This window comes from Eutrema salsugineum, unplaced genomic scaffold (genome assembly GCF_000478725.1).
Source record: "Eutrema salsugineum unplaced genomic scaffold, Eutsalg1_0 scaffold_11, whole genome shotgun sequence".
In the NCBI taxonomy this organism is placed as follows: domain Eukaryota; kingdom Viridiplantae; phylum Streptophyta; class Magnoliopsida; order Brassicales; family Brassicaceae; genus Eutrema; species Eutrema salsugineum.
The window spans coordinates 519,348-544,244 of record NW_006256901.1 but is presented as its reverse complement, the minus strand read 5'-3'; the positions used below and the strand labels follow the sequence as shown (position 1 = coordinate 544,244).

Below are 24,897 nucleotides of genomic sequence, written 5' to 3'. Positions count from 1 at the left end.
AGCAATAATGAACATGCGATGTTTGATTAATATATAGACATCACTGAGCCATGACTGTCAAAACTTTAATAATTATGTATTATACAGTCAAAATCAAAGATTAGAATATGGAACGTTTTGTCATGACTTAAATTTGTAGCTTAAGAAATGTGGCTTGCTTAATGCTTAATTAGCTTGTTTTTGCTGATGTGGAAGCTGAGATGTGAAAAGTATGAGCGCTTAGTCTTTATACTCCATAATAGATATGTAGCTTTTTTCACATTCCTGTCTCCAATTACTTATTTACGTAGAAAGGGTCATCTTTTAAGAAACAAGGTTGACTAATAATTGTTGGTCATACATCAAGAATTACAACAATGCGTCCACTGTTTGCAGACCCACCAAATTTTCAATGTGACTAATAAGTTAAGAACCCTAGAGATTAGCTCCCACTTTTCATCTACTTTCTCTCTAATGTCAACACTTAATAATACTCTAAAATCTTCAAACACAGTTGTCAAGAAAGAATAAAAAGTTAACAAGAGAAACAAATTAAAAACTAGACGCGTGATGTAGAAGAAGGATGAACAACCATGTTTTGTCTCCCTGCAAGCCAAATCATGGTCCTCCTAGCAAAAGATGGCGTTTTCGTATCCAAAGATTCCGAATTTTCGCTCTTTTGATTCTCTTCATCGGTACAGATCCCATTCTTCGGAAATCGGATTGAAGAGGAAGACGCAGAAGAACAGTCATGATCTCTAGCACTAGTAGTACCCTTTTGCTTCTCCTTTTTACCCCTAAGCCAAATTTTCGACAAAGAAAAGCTCTCTGTTTCCACAACACTCTTCCCAATTTCCTTAACCGTTGGATCAAAACCGCATTCGGACATAACTACCCTATGCCCGGGAAAGCGACGGTCTTTGTCGGATAGTTTCTTGGTCGAAACGTGAACCTTAAGTGTAGCTTCTTGGTCCATAATATACTCATATGATCCCATTGAGAAGCACCTCCTTTCATCTACATTGCTACTATTACCAACAATGCAATTCTTGTTCTCACTTCCTTCACCAACATGATCAATGTTCCTAAACTTCCCTAGCTTAACTTGTAAAGGAACAAACTTTTCATCTAAACCATCCAATTCACCATCCGGGTCACATAATTTACGACCCGACCCAAAACGGGTCGACCCGAGATCATTAGCTTCAGGAATATGAACTATCATATCTCTCGAGCTTTGCTCACTCGCTGATTCACGAACAAGGAGATACGAGGAGCTTAGACTGTGGTGAGATGAGAAATCAGAGAGGAGGAGATTGGATCTACAAAGGGGACAAGTCGAGTGAGAGAGGAGCCAGGTGTCGATACAATTAACGTGAAAGGCGTGGCTGCATTTAGGCAAGAGTCTAAGCTTGTCCTCTGTTTCGAACTCGCAGAGACAAATGGGACAATCGAAAGGTGAGATTTTGAAGCCGACGATGGATCTGTAGTGGAAAACGGGTAACGTGTCGATTAATGATTGGTCGACGCCGGAATCGTGGAGGTGGAAAAGCTGTTGAAGCTGGCCTTGAAAAGCTGTGACGTTGTTGTCGAAGTAATCATCTCTGTTTTGAGACGATGGTGTGAGGAGGAATTTGACGAGGATGTGGATGAGACCGGAGATGAAGAAGATGATCGAGAGGATTATGATTATCATGAGGATGTTTGGGCTGATTTTGCTGCTAAAATCGAAGCTTGAGTTTGATCGGAGTGGTGGTGGTGGTGAAGGGGAGATGAAATTCTGGGTTGATTTGATTTCCGGGAAAATCAAGTTCATGTTTTCCCGAGAAAATTTCATGGGTGGGATAGAGATAGGTTGAAAGAAGGTGGAAGAACTTATCAAAACTTAAGCTTTTCTGGTGGGTTTCAGATATTGCAAGCGACCAGAAAATTTTCTCGGGGGAGAAAAAAAAAACACAAAAAACAGAGATTTTGGTTTCTCTTGAAAATTGAAAGAAGAGAAAGAAAGTTTGAGCTCAGAGTTTTTTTTGAAATTTATGAGACAGAGTGATGATTAAGAGAATTACAGGTTGGACCATTGATGGTGACAGATGAAATTTTTTTTTCGTTCATTTTATATTTATTTTTTCTTACACCAAGGAGGCAAGAAGAGTGTCTTTAAACATTTTTAAAAATTCCAGAAATTAATGGGATTTGGATCATATTATTAAATTACGTAGAGAAATGGAAAGTCAACGAAACATTTCTTTAAATAAAGAGACTGATAAAATCATTTTCCTTCATGCATCATGAATAATAATATCTTATGATTTTATAACCAAAAACTCCAGCCATCCATGTTAAATCCAACCGGACAAAGTGACAAACAATACAAAAACTTTACAATCCATATGAAAGAAAAAAAAAAAAAACATTTTTCTGACATTTTAACTTGTATTATATTAAATTTCCTAGTTTGAATTCAAAATAACATTGCCTTAAAATTCTGTGCTGGATATTTTTGATATCTTTCCACCAAACCATTACCTCTTTTATAGTAGTCAATACTCATCGTGACATTAAGTGAAAAACTATGACGTTGTGTCGTCATTAATTAAGCAATCGCCTCTATATACTTTAAACTGGTTGAAACTTTTAACCAAAAAAAAACTGGTTGAAACTATTCATGAGGCATGAATAACTGGTAAAAGCACGTATGGGACGACGGGGATGATGTCTTCAAGATTCTATCAAATTAGACATAATCACATAAGACCAAGCGACTGCAGAAAGAGTCAAAGATCCATACTACGGAATGAGTGATAGTTCTGACTTCAATTTTTGCGGGAGATCCGTTGTCAAATCTGGTAAAACGTGAGATTTTAGAGTGTAAAATATCGAGGGTTACTCAACACTTCAAGATTCAAAAGGCCTCAGGTGTTAAGGGATAACACGCACGGCGGCTCTGGTCTTTGTAAGTGTTATCTCTGCAAACTTAGGTGGAGCCTAGAAAATGGAAAAGCAATGTCGAGGAAAGCAAAAAAAGATTTGATTCGGACCACGCATTTATTTGACATATCTTTGTTTGATTGGAAGATTTAAAAAAAGAAAAATAAAAATCACATGCAAGTTTGTTAATGTACTTCTACATCAAGTATGGGGATTCTTATAAAATTTGAAGTTATGCAGATTATTAAAGAAAATCTTACTTGAGATTTTGAGCGTGGTACAAATAGGACAGTTCTTCATGGTCGTGCATGTTAAAAATATATATGTCTATCGTTAGTGTGGTACATGTATAAATAAGTAGAACTATCTATGATGGATCCTTTCCTTGTGGTATATAAATAAAGATGTATGTTGTAGATTTGTCCGTGGAAAAGCTATTGTCTTGTTTCCAAATACTGCAATGAGATATATTCGCTAGTCATATGTAATAAGATAATCAAATTAAAATTTATAAATATATATAAGACAAACAAAAACCTTCATCCAAGAAACTAATAGACTTTTTTGTTTCTCTTGAAAAGAGCTATTGTTATCTATAGAACGAAATTAAATGAATTACGTTTCATAATTTTAGGCAGTTAACAAACATTCTAAGGGACACGAGAGAGAGAGAGAGAGGAAACAGGAAGTCGACATGCAAGAAGGTTCGGTTATGACTCGAGGAAAATTTGGTCTTGTGCATTTTTAATCTATTAGTATATGCTTAATTAGTAGAACAATATACATAAAAGGCTTAAAGATACGTACATCCTTCCAATATTTTATTTTAATCATTTTGTTTTCTAGTTTTGCGTGTTAATTTACCATGGTACACAATTTCAAACCGAGGATAATTGCTGAACGTAAGTAGAACCAAAATCCAACAATTTGTCAAAAAGAATAGAGTTTCTTTTTCTCTTCAAATAATCTTTTTTCCATAATTATGCAAGTAGAAATTATCTCATTTTTTAAGCTAAAAAGTAGAAATTATCGATCATTCTAACAATATGATAGAACATACTAAGTGGGATTTTAAAGATTTTCTGATCAAATGAGTAAATTTCAAACTTCGTATTAGTATACTTTTAATTAAGACGGAGTACTATAAGTATTTTACTTGCTCGGGTTCCATCATTTATTGGTAACCTATAGAGTACTTTCTACTAGTAATTAATACTAGTCCATCATTAACTTCACATATTAAAAAATATATAGAGGCGAATCAGCCAAGATGGAATTTGGTAGGCATCGTAAAATTTATGTTGGTAGGTCAACTTCAGACATTAGTTCAAACTTCAAATTCAAACTCATGAACTGAAGGACCATTACTATAAATTAGTTAACTGAAAAGTTTAAAAATAAATTTTTGTTTTCTAACAAAAAAAAGAGATTTTTGTTAGCTTGATTCTAGGAGAGGATGGCAAGAAAGCCCATTCATTCATTTTTTTAACAAGCCCACTCATACTTAAACCAAAAAAAAAAATGGATACACATTTGTTTAATTTTAACCTATGAACTTCGACATAGATATAGGTTTAAGATTTTTTTTTAGTCATACACGGTTTGAACTTCTGATTCAGTTTTTATATATTTATTAATTATTCATCTGAATTTGGTAAGGTAATTATCTGTAATTGGTTAACCATCTATCAAAATTATTTTGCCTTTTACTAAAATTCGAAAAAAAAGAACCTTAAAAAGCTAAGATCCCAACATCTAGCCACATACACTATCTTATTTTTTTATATAAAAAAAGCTCTGTCTTGTTCAAAACCAGTGTCATTTTATGGTTTCCTTTATGCAGAATTCAAAAAAAATATTATTTTATCTTCATTAACTTAAATCAAATTATTAGAGAGATCAATAAGATTGTAGATTTATATTTGAAAATGAAATCAAATTGATAAAAAAATATACTAAACATTTAAATTTTTGTTTGATGTTTAGAATTTATATATGAACATTTAAAATGAAACCGATAAAATAAATGTCAGGCTTTTTCTATGCATATGGGGGCACTGTGAGAAAACTCAATTAAACACCAATGTGTACACTGTAGTCAAAGTCGAAAACCAGAGGTTTACTTTTAAAAATCTACTTTAGATTGTGTCGAGCATGGTTGGTTTGACTCCGTAAAGTGTCCTACTTCTTGGTCTTTCAGTGTTCACTTCACTTAATATTTTATATTTTATAAATCCTTACATATAGTTTAGCAAGCTTATTAGTTCTTAACATTCACTTAATATTTTATAAATCCTTAATATGAGAAATCTTATAAACGTAAAAGTTTAATTAGGAAACATTGGAATTCTTATTTGAAGTACAATTTTTTTCAGCACAAAGGACCATCCATACATATAGTTTAGCAAGCTTATTAGTTCCATTCGATTTATTGGAATAGTACCACGAAATCATCTCTTCACGAAATCAATCAACTTCATATCCTGCAAAGTTCAAGCAAAAAAAAATAAAAACTTCATATCCTGCAGCAGATCAGAAAATAGCCTATATATTTTCAATTAAGAATATCAAATTTTCATTAGGATGTAAAAAAAAATTCAGATCTTGCCTAGTGATTTTATATATTGTTTGGAAAATCAGTCGATCTATATATTTTAATGAAATTCACTATTATATTTTAGGACAAAGACTCCTAGATACGAAGATGAATAGATATAAGAATGTAACTTACGGAGTGTATTCGACGCGGATGTTACCGGCATTGGTATTAGCGATGACCTGAAAAGCGTCACGAGAGAGATTAAGGTCGCCATTGCAAGGCTCCCGGCAGAAATCAACTACCTTGACGACTACGGTACGTCCGGTACACGCTCCGGGAAAGTTGTAAGTAGCACCAATGCATCGAACCCTGTACCTCCGACCACAAGCTCGACCTCCTTGATACAGATTGCTCTTGAGTCCAACCACCATCGTTTCATATTGTCTTCCAGAACAAGCAGACCCTGGATTACATTATTTCTTTGTAAGCAATGACTTATATAACATATTAAACATAGATACATATGTATATATATAATTGTATATATACGCACTAGTATAGGGAGGGTTGTAATAGACAGCTCTTCCTTGAGCAGCTTCAACGATTGGAGCTAAGATTTGTGCAAACACTATCACCATTATGACAAGCTTTAGCACCATTTTCTTTATTTAGTGTTCTTGCTGGTTTATGAGATAATGAAGCAAGGGATCAGCAGAGAGTATTTATATATATGTAGTATCTATTGTTTGATTCAAAGACTTGAGGAAAAAAAAACGAAAAGTCTTTGGTCTACTTTAAGTCTTCCATTATTGATTGTATATTGATTTCAGATGGGCCAATTTTTTCTTACTCTACCTAGAATTTCGGGTGAGTTGAATGAATATATGATGATGTATATGAAGGAAAATTCCAAGGAAATAGAAAGGATTTGAAATTTAAAGTTCACTTTTTGAATTTTTTTTTTTTTTGGCAGAGATAAATGATGAGGATTGTATTTCACAAATGTACGAAGGAAATTTCCTAGAAACTAAAGGGGGTTTGAAGTTCAAAGTTCATTTTCATATATTGTATCAATTATCGTGAAAGTTTATGAGGAATTGTAATTCAAAGCGGCTCTACGCAACTCGATCTGTGTTTAGATACTTTTATGATGTAAATATTGAACTTTTTCTAAATTGTAAATATTCATCAAAATAAAAATAATTATGTGTTACAAATTGAGTTAACAAATTGAACGACCTATAAGAACATGTACAATTGGAAAAACCATTTAGAGTCTCTATCCCTTTTTTTATTAATAAAATGGATAGCTTTAGTAGTAGAAACCCAAGAGAGAAACCTTGTATTTTTGTATGATTCAATGGGAGAAATCTTAATGGTCTTTAAAAAAACTTTTAAAAAAAAATTCAGTTTTTATTTTACATTAAACTTCAGTTTTACATAAATTTTACATTAAATTTCTTATTAAACTTCAATTTGACATAAAAACATAAATTTTGCATTAAACTTCAGTTTTTATTTTACATTACAACATTAGAAGAAATACTAAAACATTAAACTGAATACTAAAACATTACAACAAATAGAACATAAATTATTATACATTAAACTTGTGTTTTATTTTTGAGCTTAACCAAATTTTTGCCAGATATGTTCAACTAAATCGGCTTTTAATTTGTGATGCACATCTGGTGATCGAATTTTTCTTCGGGTATCCATCATATTTATAATATTTGTTGCCATGTTTGTCGAGTACGAGTAATCCACATTAGAACTTCCGCCTCCTTCTCCTTGTTGGAATTCTTGAACATTAAAGTGTCGGTATCCTTCTCGTTCGTCTTCAACTATCATATTGTGGAGTATGATAAAAGCTCTCATAATCTTTCCGATTTTTTCTTTGTCCCAAAACAAAGCCGGATTTTTGACAATGGCGAAACGAGCTTGCAAAACTCCAAAAGCCCTCTCGACATCTTTACGGGCAGATTCTTGGCGTTCAGCAAATAAACATGCTTTTGGACCTTGTGGTTTAGGTATAGATTGGACAAAAGCTGCCCATTTTGGATATATACCATCTATCAGATAGTACGCCAAATGGTACTCCGTTCCATTGACAAAGAAATTAACTCTCGGCGCTTGACCTTTTATAATGTCATCAAAAACGGGTGACCGATCCAAAACATTTATATCATTGAGGGTACCTGGCGGTCCGAAAAAGGCATGCCAAATCCAGAGACCGTATGAAGCTACCGCTTCTAAGACTATTGTGGGTTTCCCAAAACTTCGTGTATACTGGCCTTTCCAAGCGGTTGGACAATTCTTCCACTCCCAATGCATACAGTCAATGCTTCCTATCATCCCGGGAAATCCGCGCTCCTCTCCCATATAAAGTAGACGTTGAAGATCGTCTGCTGTGGGTCTTCTGAGGTACTCGTCGCCAAAGAGATTTATAATTCCGTCAACAAAATTTTCCAGACATGAACGGGCTGTACTTGCACCAAGGCGTAGGTATTCGTCAACGGTATCAAGTGTCGTGCCATAAGCCAATAGACGAATTGCGGCTGTACACTTCTGAAGTGCCAATAGACCAAGTCTACCCCGAGCATCTTGCCTCTGTTTAAAGAAAGTGACCTCGTTGGAGGGCTGATGTGTGCTGTCGTGTGTGTGTCGAGGGTTGTCAAGTTTTACCCTAATTGAAATCAATAGCCGCAAGTGCACAGATGATCGATTGTAGTACTTAGGGATCGAATCCACAGGGAAAGAGGATCTTTTTCTGCAAAAAGCCTTTGAAATAAGTATAAAGTAAGGAAGTCTAGAACCAAAACGGTTTTGTGGGAGTTTGGTAGTGTGTTTGAAATGCAAAAACGAAATCTTAAAAGAGAATACGGGAATTAAATGACGTAATAACTAAACTTAATAAAAATGACTAAAAATGTAAAAAACGGATATCTAATTGCTTAAATGAAAATGAACTAAAAAGGAAAGACAATATTGAACCAAAGCTTGAAAGAAAAATCGGTGTAAATCAATGAGAAAGAAGGCGTTGGGGTTCAGAGAAGTTTTCTCAGGGGTACGAACGATTCAAAACATTGCTAGAGAGTAAATTTGATAAGATCTTAGCTTAAACTTTTCGAACTGGAGTCACGGACGTATGAATACGCCACTGTCGTGATCATAGACAACTATCTCTCTCAACCTTGACCAGTAGGTTTCCACTCTGGCCCTAGAAGAGAAGAGATGCATTATGTTTAAGACTCGTCCTAATTCACAAATCACCCATATGTAGGTTTCCACTCCTATGTTTGTTTTGCTCTCCCAAACTAGATCTGATACCTGATGAACACTTTCGTGTCATCAAGCATCTGGATCAGATTGTAGTTCATGACGCTACTCTCATGCAGTAAAAACGAATTCAGAAGAAAAAGTTCAAAGATTCGGCTCAAAAGCTCATGGAATCCTCATCGAACATATAAATCCCCATCGAAAATCCCTTAATCCCAACAATAAAACTACTCAGACATAATGAACGAAATCAAAAACATAGTATTAATAAGTATAATAGAAACTGAAATTGAAAAATAAAGAACAAGGGTTCAAGAGAACAAATCTCTCTCTCCCTAAAAGCTAAAGCAAAAACAATAAAAATATGAAGTAATGATAGATGGTATTAGGTTACACAATCTCCCTTTGTTTAGGGTTCCTAAGACATGTATTTATAGTGCTCAAGACCTCTTTGGACGTCACTTAGGGTTTCTCCAAATGTGGGCTTCAGAAATGGGCTTTTTGGGCTCGGAGGTTGATGGCCGCGGTCGGGACAAGTGTGACCGCGGGGAACAAGTGTTTGGCCACGGTCGGGATGCTTCTGACCGGGGGGAATGAGTGTTTGGCCGCGGGTGGAAGTGCTTGCCGGCTGGTTTACGGGACATCTTGCTCTTCGCGTATCGTTTGATTAAACCGTTGGATTGCCAAGCTGTAAAGTGCACTGGAAAGCTGATACTTCCATCTTTAAGGTCTCCAAATTTGAGCTGGATCAGACGGTGAGAAGGCTTTCAATCAGGGGTGAACTTCTGACGGTTTGACTCTGAGCTGAAATCTGGTTTTCTATCCATTTTGTTAAGCTTTTCCCTAAGTTTCCTGAAAAGAGTCTTGGAACTACAAATACTAGAAAAACGTAATAAAAGTACTTAAAAGCAATTAAAAACATAGAAAAAGTATTTCAAAACGATCCATAAAAGTGGTCAAAATACGGTGTTATCAAGAGCCGATGAACAATACGCAAAAACAATGCCTTGTTCATCCTAAAACGTCGCCAGAAAAGGTGATCGGGGTAAATTGCGTTTTCGCTGAAGTAATCATTCCACAATCTTGTGTGGCCTTCTTCTCGGTTTCTTTCTATGAAAGCTCTTTTCTTCTTGGATGAGGTTGCTTCTGCTTGATCAGCATAATCAATTAAGAGATTCTGGAATGTTTGTTCGTAAAACTGATCATAAATCTGATCATAAGTTTCATCAAAGGGAGTTTGGGAAGAAGAAGCCATAAGAAAATAAACGAGATGAGAGAATTTGGTTATGAGGAGTACGAGAAAATAAAAGAGTTTGTATGAGAATTTGGTGTCAACGGGAAAATAAAAGAGTTTGTACGAGAAAATAAAAGCGTTGGAATTGAGAAGACAGAATGAAAATGAAAAATAGAGTATAGCTTAGAGGAGAATGAAAAGATCGTATTGAGAAAAAGAGTTTGTGGACATTGTGTGTATTAAAAAAGACGTACATATATATAGAAAGATGGAGAATAATGCAGATTGAGTTATTGACCGAACATATGGACCCAAAAGAACAATAATACAAAGACAATGCCAAATACTCCACTACACTGAAATACAAAGACATGAATTATTGACTCACATGTTGTTGTCTCTTTGTGTAAGCTGCATCTTTACTTTGATGAACCCGTGACTACTTTTCTTTATGTCTCCACAACTCACTTTGAACACTGAAATACAAAGACATAAGTTTAAAAGCCAGGTAAATAAAGATTCTCCTTTATACATAATCAAGCATCATCATTTCCTTTATACTCTTTCACTTTAAAAGCCAGGTAAATAAAGATTCTCCTTAAACATTAAAACATTACACATAACGGACAATTCTGAAACTGAAACATAACAAACACATCTAACACATAACGGACAATTCTAAAACTGAAACATAACAGACACAAACATGATTTTGAAAATCATAAAAATAACAGACACATAACGGATTCAGCCTAAACAAGTACCAAGTTCCAAATCACTGATTCTGCATCATTTCGGAGATTAGCTGCATCTTCATAGCTTCTTCTTCTTCACAGAGGGGTCCCTTCGCAATAAGGGAATCAAGAAGAGCCATCTTCTGGGTTTCTTTTTTCAAAACCAATTCTTCTCTTTTCATACCCCACATGTTGCTGAACACATTAACAGCGTCAACTACGTCGAGCTTTTTACTTTTAGCCTTTGTGGCTTTAACACCAGGAGGTCTGACCGTTCCCTGATTAGCTGCACCATTCTTGTTTCCATCTTCATTCCCCTCTGCATTTCCATCATCGGGTCTCCTCCTTTTACAGCTGCCATTGGTTTTATTGGCTGAAAAATCACACCACTTCTGATCGTTCTTCAGTTCCTTCCAAGCGTGTTCCATACTGAATTTCTTCTTATGGATATTGAAGAAAATAGCATGCGCATTTTTTAGAATGTCATTCTCATTTTGACCGCTTGTTCTTTCTCTTGTTGCAGTCCCATAAGCCCCACAGAACTTGCACACAAGATCATTAATCTTGTGCCATCTTTGTTTGCATTGCCCTGCCTCTCAGACTTCTCCTCCGTTTTGACTCGCCGCGAAGTACAAAGCTATGCGACTCCAGAAAGTTCCATTTTTCTGCTCATTTGCTACAACCGGGTCCTTCGAGGTGTTTAACCACGCACTGATGAGAAGGGTATCTTCTGCAGGACTCCACGGTCGTCTTATCACCTTGCTCGTCACTCCAACCTCTTCTACTTCATCGGTGGAAGCTTGGGTACCGAAGGCATGGTTTTCGAATGAAGGGTATGGATTTGGGTAAGGTGACACACTCTCTTGTTGACTTTGTAAAAGATCAACAAAGTTTGAGGTGTTGTTAAATGGGAAGCGAGAAGACATAATGGTTGAATAGAAAGTGATGAGAACGAGAGAAGAGAAAGAGAGAATAGAAAGAGAGAACAGGTTGTGAGCTTTGAAGACAATTTGACTAAGATGAAAGAAATGGGAAAAAATAGAAGAATTTATAAAAGCATGAAGAAGAGGGAACAATAGTATCCTACGGCTACCTTAAACACAACCATAGACAAGAAGCATTTATCACAAGGGTTTAGACTTGACTAGACAGATATCTACCTTCTACATTAACTAATCCCTTATTCCATTTATTATCTAACACTACCTAAACCCACCATTTAATACAACTACCTAGTAAGTGATTGAATCTAACCTTTTCAGGATGGTGAACATGGATTGCTTCATGCCGATGTGCTTCTTCTCTCCTCTTCCTGTCATTCTGCAGCATTCACTCCTCGTGCAGAGAACAAAGGCGACAATAAATAAGAGTTAGCAAACAGCACATATAGAAACAACAGTTAATGAACTACAACTACACAAACAAGACCTGGATAAGACAATCACAGTTAATGAACTTCAACTATAAAGAAAACAAACAAATTTAAAGAACTTGACAAACTAATACCAACGTTCAGGTTAGCTTACTAATTACTACCGGAACCATAAAGTACCAACGATCAGAACTTAAACTATAAACAAAACAATCAGAGTTAATGAACTTGTCAAACTAATACAAATATCAAACAAAAACATCGATACTTAAAGAAAAAAAAAGATGGAAGCCAAACTTAAACTAACTAAAACTGATACAAATGTAATTGTGAGATTAACTGAAACACCAATGGACTTTTATGGTGAGCATGAGTTAGAAAAAAGGGGATCAGAGAGACATAATCTGCGTACCATGTACTCGTAACCCCTTCCTTCTCTAATCTTCCTCATTTCCAAAACATTCTCGTAATTCTCAGGGTTCAACTTCCAGTATAACACTCCCAGCTCTGCAAAACACAGCACAACTATAGTTAGAGGGAATTCTCCTCTTGTGTATATGTAACTAAATCCTTAGTTTAAGACTAATAAAAAGTTCTGTTTACTTTAGCTTTGTAATAGAGCTCAGAAGTGTATCTTGTCGAATTACAACTCAATACAAGAACAGACAAAGCAAAAACAAAATTCCACATTGAGGCGATATGAAAGCCAAAGTCGAAGATCATTTCATCCCAGACTAAATCAGCATAGATATCCAATCACAACCTAAACCCGATACCTCTACACCCTTTTATTAAACCATTTCATCCCAGACATAGAATCTAAATACAAAAATCAAAACAATTTCACTTGACTCTTTGCTTACCTTCGCCGACAAATACATGGATCCAGAAGCTTCGATCGGTCCAAGCTCCTTCATTCCGCCAAGCAGAGGTTGTGAGGACATCGACGCCTCCGTCTGAAACACTCGCCGACGAAGAATCCAGATGAATCGCCGACTCGCGATGATCGACGGAGAGAACGAAGAAAGCAAAAAAAATACAAAGTTATCGGGTAAAAAATGAGAATGCATTTTCTTCCTTCTTTTTTTTGGGTCCAATAACAAATCGCCACGTGCTCGCCAGATACGTTTCTCCAATCTCCTAATTTGGAGACGTCTCTCTTTTTTTTTAAGTGTTTTTGATTTAATTAATTGCTCTAAAATGTGTAGAAACGACACGAGAATACGCCGTTGCACTTACTCTAAGCTTGCTTCCAACGCAAAAAAAAAAAAAAAAAAAAGAATATAAACATCAAAGCTTTGAAGCAGCATGTATGATCATGATGTGTTTCATGATTCACAAAATTTAAAATAAGTATGAAGATAAACATAAAACATTAAGGTTCACACATTCATCCGTAAATGAGAAACCATTTCCTTCTTCTCTACTAGTAGTTTTGAAGTTAACTAAAGGCTAAATCGAGTGAATGATACAAAGATCATTTTATTAGGAATTAACTTGGATTACAAGTAGTTTTGGAATGAGTTGTTTTATTTGACGTAGATCAGTTCGGTTTGTTCAGATAACACCTATAAACTAGTCAAAGTGAGGTAGGTATGACGTATGAGAAACAAAATTGCTTTGTTGACATTTATTACATAAAGTGACAATTACAGTACATCTCTTTGTCAAGTAAAACGTATAGTACGTTTATGAATTACATATATTTGCATGAGGATCCGGCTACTGGGCTGAACGGGCCCAGATCTGTATACGATACCGAGAGATGACGGATCAGAACCGGACAAACAAATAATGCGCAACCTTGTGGATCACCAAGACTCTTCTGGTTCTGATCAGTGTGGTTGAGATAACGAGTGATCTTACCAAGAAAGTTGTTTCTGTCGGCTTATCTCTTTAGCCTTTATTATTCACCTCACCAATCAACGATGCAAATGAGAATTGTTAAAAATGACCTTACAAAACTTTTTGTTATAAAACTAACATAGATCCTTACGAAAATTTGGAACCCAAATTACATAAATAATTCTATACAAATTCAATTCATTAAAAAGGAATAAAAGAAAAAAGTGGAAAACAAAAAAATAACAATTCTATGTTTGTTTGCATGGTTTTTAGTTTTTGGTTTCTGGCTTTTGGGTTATGGTTTTTGATTTTTAGATTTTGGTTTTAAAATTTTGGTTTTTGATTTTGCTGTAGATTTTGGTTTCTTAAAAACTTGAATGGTATATAATTGGTTTTGTTTCTGGTTTTGTTAACAATAATTATTTTTTAAAAAGTGTTATTATGCTTTTTCATTTTTCATGTGTTTAAGATTACTAAAAATATTTTTTTTTTCAAAATCGTATTTTTTATAAAAAAAATAATAAATCACAAAATTTTAGAAGTAATAATAAAAATATAAATTTAGAAATAAGATTTTTTTATAAAAAAACACCATAACTCACAAAAAATAAAACCACTATAGATCTAAAATTAAAAATTATGAAACGAAAATGCAGATATATTTATTTCATTACTTCACATTATTGTAGAAATAAGATTTTCAATTGAAAAAAAAATAAAATAAAAAATAATTGAGAAAAAACAGTATTTATAAAAATTAAAAGAAAACACAATGTACCGTAACTTTTTTTTGAAGAAACTCCTAAATAGTAGTTTATGGTTTCTATTTAGAAAATGTAAAAACTTTGAAAAACTAGTTTTCCTAAAATTTAGGAAATCTGTTTATTCAAAAACTTGAATGGTTAAGAAAATGGTTTTTTGAAAAACAAAATCCAAAATCTGTTCCAAAAACTGCAAACAATTAAGGCCGAAGTATTTAAGTAACGGTTTCATATGCCTTTCCTAGTAAGAATATAACTTTTGAGGTAAAGTCCGAATATTCCATATTATGGCTTCGAAAAAGTGGTATGAAGATAATGTTTTTAAATTGGGTAAGAAGATATTTATTAACACGAGTATCTTATTATATAGTTCGATACACATCTACTATAAATTCCAGACATAGAGCCAAAAAGCAAGAAAATATTAAAAGTTTTGTTCACATGATCCAAAGCCAAAAAGGTAAAACAAAAGTCACTCATCACATGACCGTTTTAACCAAACGTTACTAGATTGGAATCCATTTTTATATCTCAAATTTGCAAACTTCAAAAAAAAAGTTCGAGATTTCTCTGAAAAGTTTTGATTGCGTCATATTCCTTTTTAGAAATACCACTGATTTAGAATTTCAGTTCGCAAAAAATATCAAAATCTTTCCTTGTTTAGCTTCTCACATTAGATTTTAATTCTGGTACGAGAGAGACAGAAGCCAAAATCAAAAAAGAAAAAAAAGGAGAGATTTTTATTTTGGCGATGCCTCCGACAAATAATAACCGAATCTCCGGCGAGCCACCACCGTCTACCTCGGCGTATCCACCACCGCCAAAGCCGAAAACAAGGATTCTCTCTATATTTCTCGTAGGTGTTATCATGATGTTAATCTTCTCTCTTTTCCTCCTCCTTATCGGCATCGCCTCTGTTCTTCTCCTCCCTCTCCTCCTCTCTTCTCTCCATCGCCACCTACGACGCCGTCGCCGTAATCGCCGACACGAATCCTCAGATGGGTTTTCTTCGAGAGTCGTGAAAAAGCTTCCTCAATTCAAATTCTCCGAACCCACCACAAGCGATTGCGTGGTTTGTCTTGATGGATTCAGACAGGGACAGTGGTGTCGGAATCTTCCCGGTTGCGGACACGTGTTCCATCGGAAGTGTGTGGACAGTTGGTTGCTCAAAGCCGCGACTTGCCCGATTTGCAGAGCTAGGGTTAGATTTAGGGAGGAAGATGCAGAACATATGGAGAATTTTGGAGATGTTTTGATCATAGGACAAGTAGTTTGCTAGATTTGTAAGTGCTCTGCTTTTTCTGTTTTTTTTTTTCAACTACAATTGAATTATAAAGGTTAGTAAAACCATATTTACAAATTTACAATTTCCCCTAAACAGTGTTTGAAGCTTGGTTTCTTTTATGTTTGGTCAAATAGTATGATGTGTTGAATGACGTTCAAAAAAAAGTATAATGTGCTATATATTTAATAAGGATTCAACATTTCAAATGATGACTTGTTCCTTTGAGAAGACCAAATGCTTCATTTGTTTATAGAACCCTTATTTTCTTTAACAAGATGTAAGTAGATGTAGACGTTTCGTTTGTTTCTTGACAGTTTCAACACGAATTGCTGAACGTAGATAAGGTGCAATGTTGAACATGTTTACCTCTTGTTTGCTCTCTTTAACATCTCAAGTTATGTCGCGATCAGGAAGTCATTGTTTTAAGACTTTTCTTTGATGTGTTTATGCTTCGGTTTATTGACCTTGAATTTGTCTAACTCTTGGTTTCTTTCTTTTGAATTTGGATCCAATAGGTGATATATATATTGTGTCTCTCTAGACTTGGACTCAGTCAAAATGGATGATAAAAAACTCCATAACTGAAGCTACCCCGTAGGTGTACAAGCCAAAGGCTCTTTCCTCCATAGAAAAGTACGTACCGGGTCAATCACTCAATCAGTCTTTTGGTTAGTAGTATTTAAGCAGATAGGTATGATCTTATAAACCCTAAACCATCTTTTCCAAAACCAGTATCCAAGAGCTTTTCACTTGTTCTTTTTTTTTTTTGCTTGCAACCCATATGGATCGGTTTACGTTCTTGAATGTTCTTATGGAGGTTGCAGGTATCTTAAACGAATCCCGCAAACTCTTTCTCAAGAACAAGAAGTTGATGTTCTCTGTCTTGGTATTTCCTCTCTTGCTCAATGGTTTAGTTTTCTTGTTCAATGTCCTTACCATCAAACACGAGATAACAAACTTGATCCTTGAAGCAAGTTTGTTACCTATAGATCCAAGCGCACCGGACTACATTTCCCATCTTATGAGAGTCTTTGCGGATTTTCGCCAATTTGTCGTTTCTTTAGACATCTTCTTTGTCGTCTCCTCCATCATCAACCTTTTGTCCGTTGTAGTCATCGTCCATGCATCGGCTCTTACTCATAAAGATGACAACATCATCAAGATCAAAGATTTTCCGCTTTTGACCCTTCAATCTTGGAAGGGACCTCTTGTAACCAGTTTCTACATTTTCCTCTTCAGTCTTGGCTATTGGTGTCTCTTCTTTATAATCCTTTACCCTATCCTTTTGTTCTCTATAAAATTCGATTCCTTGCCAGCCAAGTCTGGCACTTTATGGATTATCGTTTTATGGATTATGTTTGTGATCTTTGAGTCCTATTTAGCTATCGTTTGGAACCTATCTATGGTCATATCGATACTTGAGGAAACTTATGGGATCCAAGCTTTGGGGAAAGCTGCAAAGATTGTCAAAGGCATAAAACCGAAACTATTCCTGTTGAATCTTTTCTTTGGTGTATTGGTCTTCGGTTTAGTTCAGATCGTGAGGCTGGTAGATTTAAGACGGTCATTCGCGGTTACATTAACCTCCGGTTTGGTCCTTGTGAGTTTGGTCTTCGCAGTGAGGATGTTTCAGCATGTGACTTACACCGTTGCATATTTCCAATGTAATAGCTTCCAAGGCAGAGACGTTGAGTCGCTCAGGGATGTGGAATATTCAAAACTATCCTCCTCTACACTTATGGGAACATTGCCTTGATATATCAAGAGAGAAAGGCTTATATAGTATGGTCTCAATTAAATGAATTGTTTGTTTGTTTTCCGGATTTGGTAAACTTTTATGTCGATGGATACATCTATCAAGATATTTTTGCTTCTTTTTAAAATTGTAATGGTAAACTTTTATGTCGATGGATACATCTATCAAGATATGTTTGCTTCTTTTTTAAATATTGTAAATGCCACATACGACGAGTACCTTACCCATTTTGATCAAAATGACAAAATCACTATATTACAAATTTTTCTTATTTCGGTTTCTAGAACAAACCAAATTAATACATAGTACAAATCACACATGTCTTTAATTATGTTTTTGTTGGATAATTCCTAACTTGTTTAGGAAGTTATCTCTTTAGAAAGTTGTTTAAAGAGATAAACATAAAGATTTATTTAATAAAGTTTTAGATATAGTTTAATATCTAGATAAGGTTTTATATTTCCTTTATCATATAGAATTAGAAGAAGCTAATATCTATATAAACAGAGTCTAAGGAGAGATGTTCCTTAAGACTAAGAAAGAGAGATTTAGTTTTGAGAAGTTTCTAAATCAATAAAGAAGAGAAGTTCTTTATATCTAAGTTCTTAGCACATTGAAACTTAGAATTGGTATCAGAGCAAAGATCAGAGGAGACCTGTGTGTGTGAATTCATAAAGCCAAGATGGGAGACGTAACTCAAGCAACGCAACAGACAAAGGAGCTCGGAGCTCCGTCAATTAAATGTCCAATGCTATCGACCACAAATTACACTGTGTGGGCGATGAGGATGAAGATCTTACTTCGTGTAAGCGAAGTATGGGATACGATCGAGCCAGGGATTGACGATCCAAAGAGGAATGATGTGGCGACAGCCCTGCTCTTCCAATCTATCCATGAGTCACTTATTCTGCAAGTCGGAGAGCAAGATTCCGCAAAGAAGCTGTGGGATGCAATCAAAGCGCGTCATCAGGGAGCAGACCGTGTGAAAGAAGCTAGATTGCAAACCCTTGTAGCAGAGTTAGACCGATTAAAGATGAGTGACTCAGACACGGTTGATGAGTTTGCAGGCAAGATATCAGGGATTGCAGCTCAATCAGCCTCGTTAGAAGAAACAATCGAGGAGACTAAGTTGGTTAAGAAGTTCTTAACAAGTCTTCCTCCACACAAATACATTCACATCGTAGCTTCCCTGGAGCAAGTTCTAGACCTCAAAACAACGGGCTTTGAGGACATAGTCGGACGCATAAGGCATACGAAGATCGAGTAGGAGGAGAGACTCGAAACGAAGACCAGGGAAAGCTGTTGTACGGAAACTCAAGCAGAGGCGGTGGAGCTAGGGGGAGATGAAACAGAGGCGGAAGAGGCAGAGGGAGTAACAGTTCTGGTAGAGGCAGAGGTCGAGGAAGGACTAGTGAGCAGAACCAGAGTGAAACCAAAGAGCAAAACCAGAAGCCTAAGAAAGATCTCTCCAAGATAATCTGCTCGAGATGTGATAAAACAGGACACTACGAAACACAATGTCCTGAAAAACCAATGAATCATCAAGAGACAAACATGAATGAAACTCAGGAGGAGGATGCTCTTTATGTTCATGAAGTAGTGTTTTTAAACGAAGACAGGGTGTTTCCAAAGAATTTTGAAACAAACTCAGACAGTGAGTGGTATCTAGACAACGGAGCAAGTAATCACATGACGGGTAATGTGAATTTCTTCTCAAGATTAGACGATAACATAAAAGGGAGAGTAAAGTTCGGAGATGGCTCGTATGTCAATATTGTCGGCAAAGGATCTATAGTATTTATAGGAAAGACCGGTGAAAGAAGGAAACTCAACGACATCTATTACATACCGGAGCTCAAGCATAACATTATCAGTCTAGGGCAAACGACTGAAGGAGGGTGTGAAGTAAACATGAAAGGTGACACTTTAACACTAAGAGACCCAAACGGAAAGCTTCTGGTCCGTGTTACAAGGTCAGCAAACCGACTTTACAAGACACCCATGGAGATTAGCTACCCGAAGTGTCTTTACGTTCAAGACAATGATGCTACAAAAACTTGGCATGCGAGGCTTGGTCATGTAAGCATTGGAGTCATGAATAACATGATTAAGAAGGAGATGGTTATTGGTATGCCACAAAATACACACGAGAAGACTATTTGTGACGTGTGTATGGTAGGAAAGCAAACGAGAGTTGTATTTCCACCAAAAGCAAACTACCGTGCAACTCAAGCTTTGGAATTGATACACGGAGACTTGTGCGGACCGATAACACCACCAACTCCAGCTAATAATCGGTATGTATTCGTTCTAATTGATGATTTTTCAAGGTTCATGTGGTCAATCTTGTTAAAAGAAAAGAGCGAAGCATTCGATCGGTTCAAAAGGTTCAAAGAGCTGGTAGAAAAGCAAACAGGCCTATCCATCAAAACCTTTCGCACCGATAGAGGAGGAGAGTTTACCTCATCGGATTTCAATCGGTTTTGTGAAGAAAGAGGAATCGCAAGACACCTTACAGCACCATACACGCCACAACAGAATGGTGTAGTCAAAAGGAGAAATCGAACTTTGATGGAAATGACAAGAAGCTTGCTTAAAGCTATGAAAGTACCGAATGAGATGTGGGGAGAAGCAGTAAGGCACTCAACATACATCATCAACAGAGTTCCCACCAAAGCTTTGAATGATCAAACACCATACGAATGCTACACAACAAATAAACCCAACGTTGCTCATATAAGGGTATTTGGTTGTGTAGCATATGCAAAAATCACCACACCTAATCTTAAGAAGCTAGATGACAGGTCGAGGACGGTGATAAATCTTGGGACAGAAGAAGGTTCTAAGGCTTATAGGCTTTACGATCCAGTCACAAGAAAGGTGATTGTTAGTAGAGACGTAGTGTTTGATGAGGAGAAAGCTTGGGACTGGTCGAAAATTACAAGTAACCTGGACGAAGAACCAGGTACGTTTAAGCTTTATCAAAGAGGTTTCATTGAAGATGGAATCGTACATGGTGATGATCACAATAACAACAACAATCACGAGCCGGTTCAAGAACATGAAAACCAAGATGATGAAGAAGAAGATGTGCACGTGGAAGAAGGTGAAAATCAAGGAGTTGATAATCACCAAACTGTGACAAGATATGGTCGCGTAATCAATAGACCAAGGTATCTTGACGATTACGTACTTATGGCTGATCTCGAAAGTGTGAAATTGTTGTTTACAATCGATGGAGAGCCAGAGAATTACTATGAAGCAAAAAATTTGAAAGTGTGGTGTGAAGCCATGAAAGCCGAATTGGATTCTATCACAAAGAACAAAACGTGGGAGCTTGTAGAACTTCCTGAAGGAGTGAAAGTCATAGGACTGAAGTGGATCTTCAAGGTTAAGAAAAAGGCTGATGGATCGGTGAACAAATATAAAGCAAGGCTAGTTGCAAAAGGTTATGTGCAACAACAAGGTATAGATTTTGAAGAAGTCTTTGCACCAGTTGCAAGAATTGAAACTATACGTTTCCTTATAGCCATTGCTGCAACAAGAGGTTGGAAAATTCACCACCTAGACGTTAAGACGGCGTTCTTGAATGGAGATCTAGACGAAGAGGTCTATGTAAGTCAACTGGAAGGCTTTGCAAAGAAAGGAGAAGAAGGCAAAGTTTTCAGATTATATAAAGCGTTATATGGTCTATGACAAGCGCCCAGAGCTTGGAATCTCAAGCTTGACCACGTTTTGAAGGAGATGAGCTTCACTAAGTGTGTCAAAGAACCATCGGTTTACCTCAAGGAAGAAAGAAAGGATTTCTTGATTGTAGCAATATATGTTGATGACTTATTTGTTATAGGTTCTTCAAAGAGGATTATTGACAAATTTAAGAGGGACATGTCAACAAGATTCGAGATGTCTGATCTCGGAAAGCTATCATACTATCTTGGTATAGAAGTAATTCAAGGAGCGGAAGGAATCAAGATCAGGCAAGAAGCCTATGCTCAAGGAATTCTTGTTGATACTCAGATGGATACATGTAATTTGACTCATGTTCCAATGGAGTCAAACCTAAAGCTATCAAAAGCGGAAGATGAACCGGAGATTGATGCTACACAATATAGAAGGGCTATCGGATGTCTTAGGTACCTCATACATACACGACCAGACCTATCTTATGCTGTTGGAGTTTTAAGTAAGTACATGCAAAGTCCAAGAAGTTCTCATGGACAAGCACTCAAACATGTATTGAGGTATGTGAAGGGAACGACCGAGATGGGTCTATTCTTTAAGAGAGATGGGACGAGTAAGATTGTTGGTTACAGCGATAGTAGCCATAACATTGATGTAGATGATGGGCGAAGCACCTCAGGGCACATTTTCTACTTCGGCTCGTCACCAATCACATGGATATCCATGAAGCAGCAAACTGTCGCGATGTCGTCATGCGAGGCAGAGTTTATGGCTGCAACAGAGGCAGCGAAGCAAGCCATTTGGCTTAAAGAATTGCTGAGTGAGTTACTAAGAGTAGAAGACGAGAAGGTCCTGCTAAGAGTTGACAACAAATCCGGCATAGCCCTTACCAAAAATCCAATGTTTCATGGGCGAAGCAAGCATATACTTAGGCACTATCATTTCGTTCGAGAGTGTGTTGAAAACGGACAGATAGAAGTCGAGTACGTACCAGGTGTGGAGCAGAAGGCAGATATACTCACCAAGGCTTTAGCAAAAAACAAGTTCAAGGAGATGAGGAGCTTAATCGGAGTTCAAGCTATACAGTCACCCGGAGTTCAAGTTGGAATTAAGGGGGAGAATGTTGGATAATTCCTAACTTGTTTAGGAAGTTATCTCTTTAGAAAGTTGTTTAAAGAGATAAACATAAGGATTTATTTAATAAGGTTTTAGATATAGTTTAATATCTAGATAAGGTTTTATATTTCCTTTATCATATAGAATTAGAAGAAGCTAATATCTATATAAACAGAGTCTAAGGAGAGATGTTCCTTAAGACTAAGAAAGAGAGATTTAGTTTTGAGAAGTTTCTAAATCAATAAAGAAAAGAAGAGAAGTTCTTTATATCTAAGTTCTTAGCACATTGAAACTTAGAGTTTTTAGTTGACTTGTTGTGGGGATTCGGCCTAACTTCCCGAGGATAAGACTCAAAATGTTGGAAATTCATGATTCTAGGTAGGAATCTGATTCAGGAAGAGATATACTATTTTTGGAGGACGATGTTTAAAATCTGATTCAATGATGATGTTGAGACAAATACTCTGTTCGATATTTTACGTCTAATGGACATAAATGATAAATGCGTAAACCAGGCATCTCCCCACCTAATATGGAAGATGAAAGATGTATTTTATTCAACATATGCAGTACATTTTCAATAATCAGATCGTTCGAACCCATATCGACTCATCATTTTGTATACAAGTTGCAACTATCACGTGACTTTCCGATATTGTTACACTGTAAGTAAATAATAAGATTAAACATTCAATTAATGAAAAAAAACATTCAATTATAATACGCATATTTCTAAACAAAATCATATAAAAGTTAGAACAAAAAAAAAAATTAAAAATATTGCAACAAATTTAATAAACTAAAACTGCATGTTTTTGGGTTTACTAGATTATGTTTCGTATATGTCAGTATCTCTAAAGAGTACAGAGAGATGGATAGTTTTAGAAGATCAATTGTTGTAAAAATTGACCTGTCGAGTGTAAAGAGAAAATGTTTTAATTTTTTTTTTTTGGTGAAAACGATCTCTCCAAAGAGGAGGAAATATTTGATGGGATTGATCTCTTAAAACAAAAAAAAACTGTAAGAGAAATGACATCTTCATGATGGACAGACAACGTAGAATATAGGGTTCGTCTGACCGGAGAATCACCAGTCGAACCACCAAAAAATGTTATTGAGCATCGATGCTCTATGCAACCACAACAAAGGAGAATCTGCTCCTTATCTGCCTCGACAAAGGAGAAGCCCTCGAAGATACATTTGAGAAAGTTTTAAGAGAGCCGGTGGCTGACATGTGAAAAGGAGGTGGTGGATCTGAAGTGTGGTTATTTCATTCCGTTTCAAACTGAATCTCACTTTAGAACTATCTAATACTTCATTTGTTTTATTATAGTTGATTTTCTGAATATTTACACACATTAAAAAAGCTATAAATGTTCAATTATTTACTGTTTATTTTTGTTAATTAAGTTACTTTTACAACTGATTTTATTATTTTTATTATTATTCTTTCTTTTCTAACTGTGTATTAATGAAGTAAAACAATATGCATTAATATTATTCATTCAATTTAAAGAAAAGACATGCAGTAATTAGATCTAAGAAATCAAATATTTGACTAATAAATTTTAGGAAAAGTTGACCTTTATGACACTTTTAAAGAAAAAAATGCGTGGGTTAGAACTTTTGAAAGACAAAAACAGTTGTCTATAGGAGTTAGTGTCCACAAAATAGTAGGGTGTTATTAAGTATAATAAAACACCAAAAAAATGGCATTTCTGGAATAAAACACGTAAAAGATGACATCTGAGACAATTATTTTAAATTTTATTCAGGTGACTTTTTGAAACATGATCGCTAATCTGAACTCTGATACAGTGTTAGATTTCCCTAACTCAAAACTAATTAGTAAAGTGGATTGAATCATGTTTTTTTTATATATATATATTACTTACAGTTTTTTCTTAAGCTTTTGATATAAATTTCTAAAAATTTATATATACCAGCTTTATATGTTAGACAGATAACAAATGTCCGTACACCAATTAAATTGTGAGTCTCTTAAGAACTATTACCCAATCGCTAGATTGTCATGATTTTGCAATATATGTGTAAAAGCTTTAAGGAAAAACTTTTGAATAAATTGTCCAAACAATGTAAAAACATATCACATGCGATTGTCAATTGGCAATACGGCAAAAGTAAGATGGACTTTGAATTTCACCCGATATGAAATGATGGAAATGGTCACACATTGATTTTAGTATATTAATTATATACTTAAGCAGGAGAAAGCCCTAGAAAACCGACATCATCTTTGGTGAAGAGAAAAAACAAAAAAAAAAAAAGGAAAGAAATTTACGTTTTATTTTGGTTAACACACAATTACGTATTAACGTGTATGGAACCCAATTAATTCCGGCCCACTAATAATGTATAATATCAGCT

At 35.6% G+C, this 24,897-nt stretch overlaps 6 protein-coding genes across 7 annotated transcripts; 3 read left to right on the top strand and 3 right to left on the bottom strand.

The window, feature by feature from the left end:
- Nucleotides 1-281: 281 nt before the first annotated feature.
- Nucleotides 282-1,816, bottom strand: LOC18026120 (putative RING-H2 finger protein ATL49). Its single transcript, XM_006409063.2, has one exon. It carries the CDS (start codon nt 1,814-1,816, stop codon nt 539-541), a length of 1,278 nt encoding a protein of 425 aa, XP_006409126.2. The 3' UTR covers nt 282-538.
- Nucleotides 1,817-5,191: 3,375 nt separating this feature from the next.
- On the bottom strand, nt 5,192-6,299 carry LOC18026119 (EG45-like domain containing protein 2). 2 transcript variants are annotated; one of them, XM_006409062.2, is made up of 3 exons: nt 6,000-6,299; nt 5,639-5,909; nt 5,192-5,390 (listed from the first exon to the last, which is right to left on the bottom strand). In XM_006409062.2, exons 1-3 carry the CDS (start codon nt 6,103-6,105, stop codon nt 5,384-5,386), a joined length of 384 nt encoding a protein of 127 aa, XP_006409125.1. In that variant the 5' UTR covers nt 6,106-6,299; the 3' UTR covers nt 5,192-5,383. The 2 variants fall into 2 exon arrangements, with proteins under 2 accessions (XP_006409125.1, XP_024016465.1); XM_024160697.1 differs by lacking the exon at nt 5,192-5,390 and having other exon boundaries at nt 5,635-5,909.
- A 5,442-nt stretch (nt 6,300-11,741) lies between these two features.
- LOC112089903 (1,2-dihydroxy-3-keto-5-methylthiopentene dioxygenase 1-like) lies at nt 11,742-13,135 on the bottom strand. Its single transcript, XM_024160763.1, has 5 exons — nt 13,106-13,135; nt 12,929-13,061; nt 12,478-12,572; nt 11,948-12,013; nt 11,742-11,786 (listed from the first exon to the last, which is right to left on the bottom strand). The coding sequence occupies exons 1-5, from the start codon at nt 13,133-13,135 to the stop codon at nt 11,742-11,744; spliced, it is 369 nt and encodes a 122-aa protein (XP_024016531.1).
- A 1,965-nt stretch (nt 13,136-15,100) lies between these two features.
- Nucleotides 15,101-15,953, top strand: LOC18026118 (RING-H2 finger protein ATL56). The gene has a single exon (XM_006409061.2). The coding sequence runs from the start codon at nt 15,423-15,425 to the stop codon at nt 15,948-15,950; it is 528 nt and encodes a 175-aa protein (XP_006409124.1). The 5' UTR covers nt 15,101-15,422; the 3' UTR covers nt 15,951-15,953.
- Nucleotides 15,954-16,654: 701 nt separating this feature from the next.
- LOC18026117 lies at nt 16,655-17,919 on the top strand. Its single transcript, XM_006409060.2, has one exon. It carries the CDS (start codon nt 16,738-16,740, stop codon nt 17,710-17,712), a length of 975 nt encoding a protein of 324 aa, XP_006409123.1. The 5' UTR covers nt 16,655-16,737; the 3' UTR covers nt 17,713-17,919.
- Nucleotides 17,920-18,394: 475 nt separating this feature from the next.
- On the top strand, nt 18,395-18,979 carry LOC112089902. The gene has a single exon (XM_024160762.1). The coding sequence runs from the start codon at nt 18,395-18,397 to the stop codon at nt 18,977-18,979; it is 585 nt and encodes a 194-aa protein (XP_024016530.1).
- The last annotated feature ends 5,918 nt before the right edge of the window (nt 18,980-24,897 follow it).

Bases quoted from the DNA above. Each gene is read 5' to 3' on its own strand.
- LOC18026120 (XM_006409063.2), bottom strand. From the start codon at position 1,816: ATGAAATTTTCTCGGGAAAACATGAACTTGATTTTCCCGGAAATCAAA.
- LOC112089903 (XM_024160763.1), bottom strand. From the start codon at position 13,135: ATGCATTCTCATTTTTTACCCGATAACTTT. The intron at 13,062-13,105 runs GTATTTTTTTTG...GATCATCGCGAG, and splicing joins ATTTTTTACCCGATAACTTT to TCGGCGATTCATCTGGATTC. The intron at 12,573-12,928 runs GTAAGCAAAGAG...TGTGTTTTGCAG, and splicing joins CCATGTATTTGTCGGCGAAG to AGCTGGGAGTGTTATACTGG.
- LOC18026117 (XM_006409060.2), top strand. From the start codon at position 16,738: ATGGATCGGTTTACGTTCTTGAATGTTCTTATGGAGGTTGCAGGTATC.
- LOC112089902 (XM_024160762.1), top strand. From the start codon at position 18,395: ATGGGAGACGTAACTCAAGCAACGCAACAGACAAAGGAGCTCGGAGCT.
- LOC18026119 (XM_006409062.2), bottom strand. From the start codon at position 6,105: ATGGTGCTAAAGCTTGTCATAATGGTGATAGTGTTTGCACAAATCTTA. The intron at 5,910-5,999 runs GTGCGTATATAT...AATGTAATCCAG, and splicing joins TTACAACCCTCCCTATACTA to GGTCTGCTTGTTCTGGAAGA.
- LOC18026118 (XM_006409061.2), top strand. From the start codon at position 15,423: ATGCCTCCGACAAATAATAACCGAATCTCCGGCGAGCCACCACCGTCT.